A 16,457-nucleotide genomic window follows, 5' to 3' on the forward strand; every position below is an offset into this window, starting at 1 on the left:
AACACTTTTATTTTATTAAATACAATTAAGTTTTTAATTTCAAATCATCAAAAATCATATATCAACAATTGCTATTATTCATTTGTAATAAAAAGTCAGCCAGCAATCCTTCCTCCAGGCGATAGGAGGTGTATATAAGCAGAGAACGTAAAATAGAACGTTCTCTGATATAAGTAATTGTTTACAATCCACTTTCAAGAGAGAATCCATTGAATATTTCAACGCAGACTAAAATCAGAAAACTTGAAAAGGGTAGATTTGTAAATTATTCATCAAAATATAAATAGGTTTTACAATTTGTTTTAATAAAAAATATGTTTACTTTATTGACTTTCTTTTTTATAAATTGCACAATGGTTCATATAAATTTTACACCAGTATACAAAATAAATATTTAATATGTTTATCTCGTATATTTATCAACACGTCTACTTACTTCATTAGGCTTAAAAACGAAATGTTTTCAAAAAATAAATCATCTTACAAATATTTTAATTTTCTTGATATTTTTCACGTGTTTAAAAGACTCCAAAACCATTAGTTTCAAAAGTTCACTTAACTAGTTACTTCTTCTGCTTCTACATTGTAGTCAAGTATTTTTAATAATAACTGCTTTGTGGCACAATAAAGGCTTCTGCCTGGGATGGTATTGCAGATGACGGAATGTGATGCCCTCCCACTAAATTATTGTTTTTAGTTTTTGTTGATGTACTTTGCTTTACTTATCTAATCTGGTATTCATTCACATGCATATAAAGATGCACACATTTTCGCCATAACAGCCATAACACTAATTTTTCTACTTAACGAGAATTAAAGACTTGATCAGATATTACGCTGTTCGTCAAAGTTTTTAGCTCCAGACATCGGCGGAATAGCGTTTCTGGGCTTCCATTTTCTTAAGGTATTGTACAGCATCAGCTTCGCTCATGTTACCTTTTGTCACAAGTATTTTCACTAAAATATTCCTGACATCGACGGCCATGTTTTTCGCATCACTGCAAAATTCAATTTTTCATGTAAAATAGGATGAATGATTGCATTTAATATTATTAAATAAAGATAATTTACCCGCAAATGTAAAAATGCCCCTTGTTCTCCCCTATCACATTCCAAATCAAGTCGGCATCCTTTTCAATTAAGTGTGTAACATAGACTTTTTCATTTTGATCACGTGAGAAAGCTGCTTTCATAGTCAACGTGCCCTTCTTGATGAATTCCTCCAGTTCCTGAAAACCAAATTCAATACTATAAATACATGCCACTAGAAAATAAGAGTTCTGAGATCGTACCTCTTCATAAATGTAGTCTTCACTTCTCTTTCTACAACCAAAATATAAAATGGTGTCGCCTACATTTTTGCCCTCATCGCGGAGATATTGGCGCTCTTGAATGAATCCACGGAATGGAGCCAATCCAGTGCCCGGTCCAACCATGATAATAGGTATTTCTGGCTTTGTAGGTAACCTAAATTGGGACTTACGTATAAATACCGGTACGCGAACATCTTCATCACCGGGCTTTTTCTTTTTCAAGTATGTGGTGGCTACACCGTTATTTATACGTCCGGTGGGGGTTTTGTACTGTACTAAAACGGCTGTTACATGCACGTGATTTGGATGCAACTGTAATTATTACGATTTACATTAGATTTCGTTCTCAGACGCATTTATAATATTGTGATAATTACTTTGGAAGACGATGATATAGAATAATAGCGCGGCTGCAGACGAGGCAATAGCTCACAAATATGATCTATAGGCGGTTTGCACGACTTGATATCTTCCAAGATGTGCACAATATTTCTACAGGCATCTTGAATCCAACTCTGGTATTTTTCTTTGCCTTCGGGTGTGATTGAAGACATGCTTCTTAAGAACTCTTTATCGGCCTCGTCAGTACAATACTCTGCCAATTCCTTGAGAATATGAGTCCTTGGTATGGCAGTAATTTCCAAGTAATGTTTCAAAGCAGTGCGATAAGTTGTGGGACAAGGAAAGGGGTGTTTCTTACTGCTATCCGTATCAGTATTAATGAGCGAAAATACCGTATCGAGATCAGCATTACAGAGTTTGCCCAATTTTTCCACCAATTCGGTGTCATTAATAGGATAAGTGGCAACGTGATCTCCAGCATCGTATCGCATTTTTGAGCCATTAATGTCCAGCTCGATATGCATACATGAGCGATCGCCACCTTTGTGTAACTCACGATTCTCAATTATGGGTGCTAGGAATGGGTTTTTAGCGTCAAATGGAGGACGTTGATTTTGCAAGGAGTGCAGGCGTGCAATTTCCCCGGTGTAGATGCGATCGGGTTGTACATTTGGTTGCTCCAGTAAGCGATACTGGCGCATAAGCACTTCCTCTCCGCCTCCCTCAATACCAAAGAAATCACAAACAGCAGGCCAAAAACGATCTTTCCATGTAATGAAGTCGTCCTCAATACTGCAAAAAAAAATTTTTTAATGACTTCATTAATAAATATTATTACGCAATTTTATTACTTTGCATCGTCATCGCCAAGCCCAAGCTCAAAGACACGTGTAGCACCAAGCTCTTCCAATCGCTGATCCACATAGATTGCCATTTTGTTATAATGCTCATAAGTTTTATTGCCAAGGCCGAAAACCTACACATACCACAGCATACAAAATTAATAACGTTATAGTATATCGTGAATTATTGAATCGTATTAGAGCTAAAAATATTCCTTATGGTAAAAAATTAACCTTAATAGCAAGGTTTTTAATGTTAGACTAATTTTCTTATTACAAACTTTGTCTAATACGACACCGATTTGATAGTGTCTCAGCCGTTCCAAGGATGCACTCGAAGACACAACATTGCGCCATCGATGTGCACCCAATCGCATCAGCATACTAACAGGTTGTGTGATGCAAAAGCAATGTTGTAACGTAATGTAGATTAACTTTTATGATTATTATTTTTATTAAACTTTTAAATAGGAAGTAAAACGAAACACTTTATGCAATATCACATTGGTCTTTTAACAGGTAGATAGTAAGGTGTAAACAGCTGTAAGTTATCAGCTGTTCAGAAATAAAAAAGCCGGCAACCCTAATATTATCAACATCGTAATATAGATGGCGCTGAGATGTGATTTGTATGGGGAAAAATGAAGTGAACACAACATATACTCTTGTACATACTCGTATAATATTTTTAAGAAAATATTTTAAGTGATATTATATTATAATTAATAATAATATTATATGATGTATTACAATTAGTAAAGTACGCTTTACCATTGACTTGAGTTGACTATTATGTTTTTTACATTGGATTTAGCGTAGTTTTAACACCTACACTAAAATGCAAAACATTAGTTTATAACTCATAATATCTGCAAATTTTAATAATTGCTTTTATAATATATATCAATCGTAGAAAAGAGTGCAGTTCTCTTCTTTAATTAAGAATCCGTTAACTTCCATATAATGATCTTTTTGATTAGATCGTAGAAAATATATGTACATATGTATGTATGTATAATTTACTCGCTAAAAAAATATTCAAAACTTGCCTATTCGTTTACTCACCGCATAATTCAATCCATTCAAATCAGCATCGCCATTTGAAAGCCATTCAAAGAATTCCATTGCATTATCTGTTGGATCGCCTTCGCCATATGTCGCCAAACAGAATACAGCCAGCGAATTAGAAATGTCTTTCAATTGCAAAAGCTCTTCCTATGTGTAAAGAAAGTCAGTGAAAAATAACAACAATTGAATTAATATAAAGAGTGTGCGAAAATGTAAATGCACAGGCATCATACAAGTAAGTACTCTTGAAGGCAAGGTTAAACAAAATAGGGTGAAATAAAATAGAGACATGGAATTACCATATCACATTCTTCCGGATCTGCAACCATACCCTTCATGCGATACCGTAAGCCTTCTTTTGCAAGACGACCGGCAAACTCCTCACCAGTACCCGTTTGAGAGCCATAAAAAACGACTAAACTGCGACCGGAAGCTTTCAGCTTTTTAATAAATGAGTTGTCGGATGAGATGGTGGTGCTGACAGTTGTAGGTCTAGAGGTTGGTGGATAAAAAAACTTAATATTTCCATTTTATATTTAGTTTATGTTATGTTTACTGTATCGAATAGGAGCGAATGGGTTCCTCCTCCTTCTTACGACTACGCATAAAATACCATGTGGCACCTGCGATTAAGGCCACCAATATGGCAATGTCTAGTGTACCCAAGAAGGGTTCATCGCCGACAGGGATTTCTTCGATTTTCTCTGCTGACATTTCAATTACTAAAATAAGAGTTAAACATGAAAAAATTAAATAAAATTAGTAAGCGCACACTGTTTAAATGTATAGAGTAAGCTTAGATTATGTTATAAGATTATATGTATGCATATTCATATCCAACTAAAGAAGAACTACGTGCATGATACATATATGTACATATATACATTTGTATGCAAATGCAAAAAATAAATATGCAACGTGTTAATGTCCGAACGGCGAAATGTCGCTATTACGCTTATAATCGACACATAAGCCATTAGCATAGACCGCTCAGCGTTTTATTTATTTATTTTATTTTTGTGCTGAATTACCTCGCTTACGCATTATATATGCCACGTAAGCACTTTAATTAAGGTAAGGGCAGAAAACAGTGAAATATTATATGAATGGGGAAACGTAATCTAAACGTAGTGTAGCATTAATTAGTAAAATAGCTATCAAAAATATTTCGGCTTGAAATTAGTATTTAAATAGTAGATCGTTCAGCCTTTGGTAATTTATATATTATTTAATGCAATTACATTTATAATAATAATAAATTATACCGTTAAAAAGTAGCATATGATGAAATTTTAACGATTACCAAGTGAATTAAGCTTTCATTACAACAGCACAATTAAGCGATTCTAATCACGGAATCAGAGTCATTGCACAAATAAACGTATGTACATATATTTATGGAAATACCTAATAGGTGCAGTCTATTCTCAAAGGCAATTTAATTTGTATATGTTCTCTCTCTCAAAGAGGCACATACCAGCAAAAGTACTCGTAAATTAGATAAAACTAACTCTCCCGAGCAGCCGACGTTTTGCTCGTATGTTAAAATAAATTAAAAGTAAGAGAGCGAAATCGATTATCCAAAAATATGTGCATGAAATGTTCTCTCAAACTTCTAAAGGAATTGAATATCGGTTTCACTCTCAATTTATTAACGAGCAGTAAAAAATATGGCTTTGAAAGCAACGTTATTGACATTGAACGTTATCACTTAGACTTAATTAATTTCACCTTCGTAAATAATATGAATACATATACATGTATTAAATAATTTATATTTCCTTTAAAAAACAGTAAACTTTTTAGAACCGTTTCCGTGCTGGTAGACGGTCGCACCTAATAACGAATTTATCTAATGCCCACAACTTTGTTAAATATAATAATAGAAATTATATAAAGTTCAACTTTAATAACAGCTCAATTTAATTTACTGTCAAACTTCCAATTGCAACTGGTTTAAACTATTGAGAGCTTATGTCACGATACTTTTAGCATTTCCTTAATGGAGAAGCAAACACCATAAAAGCATGACATGGAGTTTTGTTAAGTGAGGTCCACATAAAATCATTTAACATGCATTCAAAATTGCAGCGAGAGCCACGAAAATCGTGTAATATAGTTTAGTAAGTTGCACAAGAAATAGTCAAGGAAGGTATTTGTCTGGCAATGCTTTGAACACCAGGTCATGTGTCGGGTCACTCCAACCAATAGTTTGCATGCTTTGGTGGAGGTGTTTGGATATTATGGGACTGATTTTCCACTCAAGATCAGATTTGACCCGGAACTGCGCGCGCAAGCCGCATCGATAAATAGTTTTTCCTGGTTCAACATTTTTTATATTCGTGTGAAGTTTGATCTCCATATTTCAATTGGTGTGTGTTTGGCTGTTGTTTGTTTACAACGCGAAAAGTTCGTCAGGCGATTTACCATAGAAAAAACTTACAAAAAAAGCGTTTCCGACACCAGATGATGTACATAATGTTGGGAACTCTCCCGGACTTTTGAGAATTGTATTCTTTGTTATCGATACTTCCAATAATAGTGATTGGATAAGGATTGGAGTAATGGCATTTATACATCTGCCGTGCATTTCCTTATGTTTGATCATAGCAAAATTCAATTCTAAAACATTACCATAATTCATTACACAGTTCAATCAAAACGCGCTAATTTTATACATACACACATACATGCATATACATATATGTATCTAAATAACTAAGTAAATTAGCAGATACACATGTATGTATGTATATAAAATCCAAGTTCAAGAAACTGTTCAACTTTCTGAAAACAGCAAATACCATCTATTTAATTTTAATTAATATTTTTTAATGTGAAAAACGTTTGACATAAACAATAATTTATTATTCACTTAATATGTATGGAGGAGTGATTAAAATGCACAAAGTCTGATTTTAAAATTTGAGCATCCAAGTAAAGCGCCGTAAAAAGAATCCGACATACTTACATACATTCAGTGACACATTAAATCGGTGAGAAAGAATATTAGTTTTGAATTAGAGTTTCCAAACGAAATCGAACTAGTCCGAAGGGTACTACATTTATACTACTTTAATTGCATTTAGAAAGTTTACACAGAAAGACATTGCGGATCAAATTGAACTAAACAATTATATGTATATCTGTTTTGAACTTGTTCCAGATGCTGACGACTTCTCGCAGGACAGTAATAGTAAAAACACCAGTTACTTGTATGAAATTTAATTTAAAGTTGTTTTTAACCAGTAGATTTCACTGCCGGGTATTAGCACATAGCAAGCGAGTAAATTTGTGTTTCTATTTGCACTGAGCGAAGGTCAAGATCGCAAAATATTTTGAAATGTAATTAAGTTAGGTACAATACTCCCTTGTTGTAGTACATGCAGTACGTGCTTTTTTTTATTATACTAGACAGTTGTTTAGAAATAATTGTGGCTGGACTGGATGAACTCTGTACATAGGGCATTCAACATACAAAACTCTTTCTTATTTTTTATTTTAGAACTCACAGGTAACAAATTAAGCGCATACATTGGATAACTCTGCTTAGAGTACTATTTACGTACATATGAATGTATATATACTCGTATGTGAATATGAAAGTGCGAACGTAACGAGTGAAAGGAATAGTAAGTTGAAATTATTTTCTTTGCGTGATCGGGTGATTAGGTAAATGCGTACGATGCAATAATCGCTTACTTAATCTCTCTCTCACTCTCTCTCTCTCCCTCTCAAATAACAAAATTGCACATTATATAATTTGATGAGAGTCAGTTATTCGTTCACTTGAGTGCATCGGCTTTTGTAGCTCATATATGCAGTTAGCGCATATGCATGTGCATATATGTACATAGATGTGTATTTGTACATGGTGTTTCGCTAGAGCAAGATAAGTTAGCCGGTGCATTGATAAGAATACAAAAATGCAATGCGTCAAAATTTATTCATATATGCAATTTAGATATGTATATATATTTATATATCTATGTTTAGTTACATACATATATGTATATATAAATATCTCTATATATGAAGGTATGCGTATGAATTTAAGAGAAAATGCATATTTTCTTGCATGCGAACCGGCGTCGAAAAACCGGATTGGCATTCAACGGAAAAAGTAAAGGTACATATATACATACACACGTATTCATGACACAAGTTTATATGCAGATATAAGATTATGTTGTAAGAAACTATAAATCAGAATAGTCGTGAAATTAAAGAACAAGCATATTGATTTAAATTTACGAAAAGAACATATGGGCACTTTTCTTTTAATCTTTTAGATATATGTACATACATTTGTACATATGTATTCGATAAATAAAAATAAAAAAATAGACCATAAAATTTATATACAAATACAAACAACAGTTTAATTTAAAGCCACCAATTCATCTGAGAAAATTTCCCAAAAAAAGCTCAACTCTGACAGGTGTTTCATTCGACTCCTTAATTTAGTCAATTAGAAAATATATACATACATTTGTCTAAGATTGGTAACTGACACAATTAGTTTTAGAAAAAAATAAATAAACATATATATGGACTACAGCCGGACGTTTCAAAATCCCGAATATCAGTTATATAGGCGCTAAGGCAAGTTTTCGCCCGATATTATCCATTTTAGGCACAAAGATACAGTTATTAGAAAAACATGCTCTCTCAATTTCATTAAAAAACTCACACATTGGGCGATATATGTGGTATAAAGTCAACTGGAAGTTTGAAAATCTTTATATTAGGTACATGGGGGCTAAGGGAAGTACTGATCCGATTTAACTCATTTTTGACACAGTGATATATTATTATAAACAAAACATTTTTCCCGATATTATCGGCAAAAAGTCAGCCATACGCACTGGGGTTCACATATTTGGCGTCGGGGTTCTTGAGTAATAGTCCGATTTCCACAATTTTTGACTTTGATGGCACTATGTGTGCAAATTTTTATTCGGATACATCGACTGGTTCTTGGTTTATGTATATACTGGAAAGTGAAAGAATAAGAGGGATTTTAAATTTTGTTACATGGGTAGTAAGCGTGGTTTAAATCGGTCGAGTCAGTCCGGAGATATGTTATTTCAAACGGACGGATGGAGGGGATACAAACAACAACATGTTGCAAGAGTATAAAAACTAATTGATACAAACACTTTTGCTTCTAACAGATATGATAATATGTATGACAATAAACGTACATATAATGGGTATACATTCCAAGCACAACTCTGCTCGGGACTATCAGAAGTGGTTAGAAGTATGATTGTGCGTGCATTGTGTACATTGTTGGCAATGTTTAATGGTGTGATAAAGCAAAGCAACGATCGGCTGCTTCCTGTTAAACTCTCACTTTAACCTGTTTTTTGTTTTAATAGAATATTTAACGAAGATGTCGTCATTTGTCGTTTGCCATATTCGTCTCACTACAATATACGAAATCACTTGTGCATATAGTTTCTGTACGTTCCCATTATTTATTTTAATTTATTTCCATATAATCAATATCAAACCGCACCACTGATATATCCAGAAATACACGAGCGCGTACTTGTAGTCAAATGTACTTGTGCAAATACAGTAGTGTGCGACGAAATGGAAACACAACAGTAAAATACACCGATTTATTCAATTAAAATGCATAGGAAATGTGTCAAATTTTTGCAAATTAATTTATTCTGCCATTAAATCTTTCTTATCGCATTGAACTTGTTCCAGTTAAACTTTCAGCTTAAAATCGCTACACACTAAATTCCAAGCCCAGTAAAAGTATGGTAGGTGAGCTTATAATATTTACGTACAATACACATGTCTGCACATGTATTCAACGTATACATACATACATATGTAGATACGTACAGTGCATATGAATTTGTGCAATTTAAATAATCGGAGTAAATCAGCGACATGTCAACAGACAATAAAAGACAAAAAAATTAACAGAACCCAACCTGGTCATTTATTGAGTAGGAGGCACTTTTCCAGACACAAATGCATACAAACATACACATAAACAAAAATAAATAGAAAAAAATAACTGCGAGACAGTCAGGAACGGAGAAACACTATGTAACGCATATTTTGGGTATGAAGACCCGCTGAACAAAAGCTTGCTCATCCACTGGCCTCCTAATAGTACCGATTACACAAAATACTACACATACATTCTAATACACATGAACAGCTGTGGTGCCTTTTGCTCACATATCAGGCTGACAAAATCAACTGCAACGCGTGCACCTTGAGATTTTGATTTCAGTTGTCAATAGTCTGTCTGCATCATTGTACCAAGCATATGTGTGCAGGCGTGCATACAAACATACATACATATGTATAAGCATAAAATTAACGTATTCGGAATTTCTCACTCTGTACTTTATTTATACCGTACTCAATGCGAGCATTTTGGAAGTTTGCGCATAATGTCTGCGTCGGGGGGCGACAAAGGCGACCGAGTCTCCCAATGAAAAGATCCATGCCACCGGTCACAATGTCAAAAAAATAAATATTTAGGAAAAATACACACAAATAGCTATGTAAGTATGTGCATGCAAATGGCTCACAAAGTGGCAAAAACAAAACAAATGAGAATTGAAATGGAATTGTAATTTGAAAAGTGAACAGCTGTCGTCAGGTCGGGTAGAACGAGAGGAGCACAAATATATATTATATAAATAACATAACCGACACACACACACATTTACACAAACACGCATGGAGCACTTAAGTTGCAAATGCTGCGCATAGTCAGACCCAATTTAGGTGTTATCAGGTGTTGATTTTGGCATTTAAAACTTAATGACAAAGAAAAAGCTAGAAAGTGGATTATGAAATAAGGCAAATAGCTAGCGAAATTGCTTAGAAACGTGAACAACGCAGACATATAACAAATATTAGCTTCCAACAGGTAGGCACTGACTTAATCTAGTTATTTCATTTTTGAACGTTTACTAATCTTTAGAACATGTACAAGGGTTGCGGTGATTGGGCTTGGTTCAAGAAACTACGAATTTTTGCACTTTACATGCATTTAAAAATACAACTTATTATTTGACATATATTTTAACTTAACTAATGGCTACATACCAGTATGTAAGTGTCCGCTATATTGTTTTGAGTTCTGAACAAAAAAATGAAAGCGTTCCATTAACAGCTGCTATTTAAACATTAATCACTTTATTATTTAGGCTGGTGAACTCAATTACTTAATTTTAATTACAAATATGCTCTTCATTGTGCATTAAACCTACTTTGCAGTTTTATAGCAATGCGATAACTTTTTACATTAGTTGTGGAATCTGTGCTGATAGTAAAATTATATTTCGAATTCTCAGAATGTGTATGTACATACATTTGACTTTTATGTCGTTGAGACGGAAGTATAAAGTTTGAAGTTCAATAGCGTACATGTTGAAATGTAATATATAGGTATTTAACTAGATGTAATACAACTTGAAAATTCAATTAGTTAAGTATAAATATTTAATATACCTTCAAACACGTCAGGCTAAACTAGAAGTGCTTATTATCATGTAATTAATTTTTTTTCTTTCACTGTCGAGTTATTATAGTGAAATTAGCGGATAATATGGCAGGAAGTTATGAACAACGATACTTTTTCATAATTTTAAATAATTTTTCTCCCGTTCATTGAAAACACATTTTTCTTTTTTCATACATTTTTTGCCTTGAATTAGTCAGAACTAGAACAGAAAAGAAATACTTTTAGTATACTAGTATCGACATCAAAGTTCGCTTCAAAAAAGCAGAGGCAATCGCAGGAAGTAGGAAAATTATGCATCGCAAAATGGAACCGACAGCATTCCTTTTTCAATTATTTATTGTACATAAAAGAAGCAATATGTCTCAGGCTCATCCCAAACTTATGCCACCATAAAATCTTAAAATCTTCTAAAAACCAAATTTTACGAAGAAATATATTCCCAAAATTACTGTCTGTATTAAACACACACATTTATAGGCGAGTGAGGTCTGCCACTAGAACAGCATTCCTCAAGATCAACAATACTTATTAAATAACTTCATAAACCAAAAGCAAGTTAGAGAATACAAATCGAATCTACTGTTTCAAAACGTTCTCACTTGGTTAAAAATATTTCAGATTTATTTAGGTAAATTCCGTTACTATGTATTAAGTGCATTTAGTGCATGTCATGCAACAATAAACTAAGAAAAGTTAAAATTTGTAAGTTTAATCTTTTATGCATACAATAAATACAAGTATATATAATACATTGAGTGCGTTATCAAGTGATTTCCATTCCGATTGCTGATAAATATACATACACACTTTTTTATTAACATACATAGATAATATTTTTTAAGTATCTACAGTACAAATAGTAGACATATTACAAATGTTTTATCAAAGCAATTAGTATTTCTTATCACTAAGAGTTCTATTTGCTGAGCAGTTATTTTAATCAACGACGCTTTAATAATTTAAAATAGTGCAAATTTGCAGTGGTTTAAGGGGAAGTTAAGTTTAGAAACAAAATCAAGAAAAATATCCACGTGCTGATTTATTGAAGTTTGTATTAGAAGCCAAGAAGGCGAATTATAATTATGAATCACAGCAACATTTGACCAGCAAATTTCTTATCAATCATAAGTACATACATGCAAACACTACATATGTATGTTTGTACATTATAACTTTGTTGTTTATTTAATGATTCGTTTACTTTTCATCAAAACACGCTGGATGGCGCCAAATACCATAAAATGAAGAATCTTGTAGTTGTCGTTGGCTGCTGAATATATTTGTTGAATAAGAGTGACTTAGCACTAATCAAATGTGTATATAAAATGTTAATTAATTGATGTAAATAACCGTCTCAGCAGTCAATAAAAATACTGCGAAAAACAAAAATATTTATGTGCTTAGTTATACTTATGTACCACCTCGAAGTAGATGCACATGTGCATTGGCGTAAATATTAGCTAATGCATAGAAAAATATACGCATGTATGTATGTGTCTCCTTTTGCTATTTGATTGGCTTTTAATTGCATAATTCTAAACTTGTCTAGGTTTTGATTGATAAGTATGCAATCACAAAACACTTACAACAATTATTTGAGGCATATGCGAATCCATGTACATATGTACATGCGAGAGAGAATTCATAAATAGGCAAGCGCAACTGATATCTAAGCGTTCTATTAACTTCATTAGCGAAATAGGAAGTCATAAAACTAGTTATTTCAAGAGTATGCACATATATACATATACATAGATATGTAATTATATTTTTGTGTGTATTAATTTAAACTTGATGTAGAAGTATGCATCTACATACTTACTATATGTATGTATGTAGGTATAATCGTTTTTATTGCGCACATGCAATTGATGCGCGTTTACATCTATTTTTGTACGTTTGTTAAAAAATGTATTGCAATTTATATTCAAACGAAATAAACAAATTATATTTATTTGTTTAAGGATAATTTATTTCACTGGAAAACATATATTAATTAATAGTTAGATGAGTACAATTTGTATTTTTGCCTGTTGTAGCACACTTTTTACACTTCTAAATAATTCATTTTACTAAACTGAACAGCTGAAAACAGAAAACAGAATGAAAGTAAGTTATGGCATACGATTATCAAAGTGATATGCAAATCGTTAGTTGATAACAAATTTCGTAGTCTAGTCTAGTGACGCAAAGTGAAAATACTACATAGTATTCACTCAATATATATATATTATATAGATAGATCAGAATTTCTTCACACATTGACACATCGCAAATTCCCAAGTATATGAATATGATGTGAAATTGGTATAGAAGTCGTAGACATGCCCCAATCTAATATTAATTCACTGTTATCAACTTTTAAGAAAACAAACTATATCAAATTTTGCAAGCAGTTCGATCTCTACTTACCCAATTTGTAACAATGCAATGTACAATTTGTTTTGGTTGCCTTTTGTCAGAATTTCAGAAGCTGCTTCCTTTCGCAAATGTTTAAGTTGATGGAGCTAATACTAATGAGAGAAACTCTACCTGCACAATTGTCGAGAAATTCGAACTGAAAAGTGCACAAAATGAACTTTAATCGCGCACGTATGTATGTATGTTTTTTCGGCATAAGTACGAACTTATTTGTATGCCGATGAATGGATTTGTCCGAGTAAGTATGGATGTGTTGTATATACAAATGTATGTACATATTTACATATATGCAAGTATTGAGTACGCGAATGGCATAACCTTGACCACCATACCGGCGTCGCAGTAATAAAGCCAAGAGCGCATGATATTCACTAATATAATAAATGACAACAGATATAGCTGTTTTTAAAAGGTAGCGACAGAACGAGAGATGAAACATTTGAAAAACCTTTCATGGTTTCAGAGCTTTGAATTCACACATTTGCCTGCTATCTGTAATTCAAGCATTTAGTTAACATGCGACTTAGACATCAAACAGACAATTATTTAATATGTGTACGTGACACCCGATTGGGGTGGATCAAGGAAAAGTGACATATTTGTATTGTAGCATATTTCATACGTCATACTACATGAATCATTATATCTCATAAACACATTTACGTCTATTAATTTTAATATCCTCTGGATTATAAGTTGTGTAATTTAGCGACGTGGGGAAATTTAACTTAAAATAAAATTAATGAACTTAAATTCCATACATTCAAAAATTACGCGATGGCAAAATGGCATTCATTCAACAAGAAAATGGATAATTCCTTGCAGGAAAAAATTTTAAATTTGAAAATTAATTTAAACCAAATAAATCCTACACATAGTACCTATCTTAAGCATGAATACAATTGACCTATAATTACTTACCTTTTTGTCACACGATTTTCTATTCTTGTTATTGCACAAATTCATAAATTTTCTGCTTGAAAATGTTGTAAGAAATAGGTTTGTGTTATGTTAAATTTTTAAACGTTTTATATGAACGATTTAGCTGCAAGTTTTTCAGCCACACAATGCCTCTCTTTTGAGTGAGAGACGTTAGACTTGTTTAGGCAGTTTATTTAATGCTTATTTATCTACTCGTTTTATCGAGAAGTTATTATGCAGTTGTATTATTACTCGAGTTTTATATAAAATATTATTAGAAGATTAAATATTAAAGTACACAATATAATTAATACCAACGGCTCCAAGTACTATTAAATAATATTTTTGTGTTGGTATTAAAAACGATTAAAACAGGAAAAAATTACTAAACAATACATATAAACACAGAATCTCACAAATACAATCACAGATTTTGTGCACGATATGCGATCACTAGCGAGCAGAGCAGAGCAGACGAGCAGCAGGTGTACGTCGTTCCAGCATGGAACCGTATGAATGACTGAAACTAAGCAGTTAAAGTGTAGAGAACTCAACGGTGTAACAGTATGGCGAGGATTTTATGGAGACAGCTAATTGACCAGCCGATCGTTTAGTGTGTGGTAGCAACATGGATGAGACAACAATTTTAAACAATCGGTCACTGTTCGGGAAACAAATCGAAGTGACATATATACTTGCACACACACATATATATGTACATACATTAGTATTGCAATGTTTAATAAAATAAAGAGCCACATAAAGTCGTAAAACCATATCCCAGCATTGAAAATTAACCAACAATTGAATGCTTCAGAGATTCTGATTTAAAAAACTATTACTAAAAAATATTTAAATTTAATATGGAAAAAGTATAGACTAGAGCAAGTTTTTAACTTTGTTGATTTGGTAGTTACTATGGACCCTATACTTAATTTTAGTCTTCATACTCATACCATGGGTTTGGAAGCATATGATGACCTTAGTTTTGTTAAACGCTGGTCTAAAAACTCTTTTTACAACTTTGGTTAGGCCTATATTGGAATATGGCTCTGTGGTATGAAGTCCTAGCTTTGACAAGCTAGAATCTGTTCGAAAAAATTTTTTACTTTTCGCCTTAGGGTATTTTCAATACGATTCTAAGTTAAGTCTTTCTCCATTCACTTGTCATTTACAACTTTTAATTCTACACTTACTAGTCGTAGAAAAATGTTTGGCATAATATTCTTAGTGAAAATCCAAGTTCATGTACTGTATATAAACAATTTATTTTAAAAATGAAAATATGAAATCCAAATTAACTAGTTTTCAGAATCATGATCACCATAGATCAAATACCAAATATAAATAATTAGATGCACCTCTTCACCTTATCATATGTTTGACGGTACACATGCAAATACCAGAAGTGATACATTAAAATTTAATAAATGCATATGCTATTGTTTCATATGTGTTATGTGCCTATAAATATAGATTAGTCACTTAAATCGCAGAAAACCAATAAGTTTAAAATACAGTGAGGTATAAAGCCGAATTTCTACAAAAAAATTTAACATACATACTTATGTATATTTTGTATGTCTTAACAAAAATATTTACATACGTATGGTATGTACATACGTTTAGAACGACGGCGTTTAAGAAAACGACTAATCACTATAAAACCATCACTAATACGTTGGAGCATGATAATAGTCTATACATCATATAAATTAAACAATTGTGTAGTAAAAATGCATAATAAATCGTCTTATTATTTATAATGTTCACCTAGATCATAATTGTTCAAAGGAAATGCAGCACTGCAACAAGTTCTGGCAAAACAGATATAGGAAATAATGACCGAAACGGAATATATTCTTACCACTTATTATTTTTTGACGTTGTCGTTTAATATGCCAGCAAATAAATATACGAAACAATAGTTTAAAAGAAAATATGTTTTGAATGAATATTCACTAATAACATAAATTAACAACAAATACTTTTCAGTCTTTTGCTTCACTTATTTGATGACAGCTGTCAAACACATATGGA

General features: G+C 32.5%; 1 protein-coding gene across 5 annotated transcripts; it reads right to left on the reverse strand.

Annotated features, from left to right (window-relative positions):
- Positions 1-296: 296 nt before the first annotated feature.
- On the reverse strand, positions 297-16,430 carry Cpr (Cytochrome P450 reductase). Of its 5 annotated transcripts, none has more exons than XM_014247029.3 (9): positions 16,285-16,430; positions 4,122-4,287; positions 3,865-4,057; positions 3,563-3,712; positions 2,507-2,631; positions 1,691-2,447; positions 1,293-1,625; positions 1,072-1,229; positions 297-998 (listed from the first exon to the last, which is right to left on the reverse strand). In XM_014247029.3, the coding sequence occupies exons 2-9, from the start codon at positions 4,277-4,279 to the stop codon at positions 854-856; spliced, it is 2,019 nt and encodes a 672-aa protein (XP_014102504.1). In that variant the 5' UTR covers positions 4,280-4,287; positions 16,285-16,430; the 3' UTR covers positions 297-853. The 5 variants fall into 5 exon arrangements, with proteins under 5 accessions (XP_014102504.1, XP_014102503.1, XP_014102505.1 ...); XM_014247028.3 differs by lacking the exon at positions 16,285-16,430 and adding an exon at positions 14,418-14,933; XM_014247030.3 differs by lacking the exon at positions 16,285-16,430 and adding an exon at positions 13,488-13,509.
- Positions 16,431-16,457: the final 27 nt, after the last annotated feature.

This window comes from Bactrocera oleae, chromosome 5 (assembly GCF_042242935.1).
Source record: "Bactrocera oleae isolate idBacOlea1 chromosome 5, idBacOlea1, whole genome shotgun sequence".
Lineage (NCBI taxonomy): Eukaryota > Metazoa > Arthropoda > Insecta > Diptera > Tephritidae > Bactrocera > Bactrocera oleae.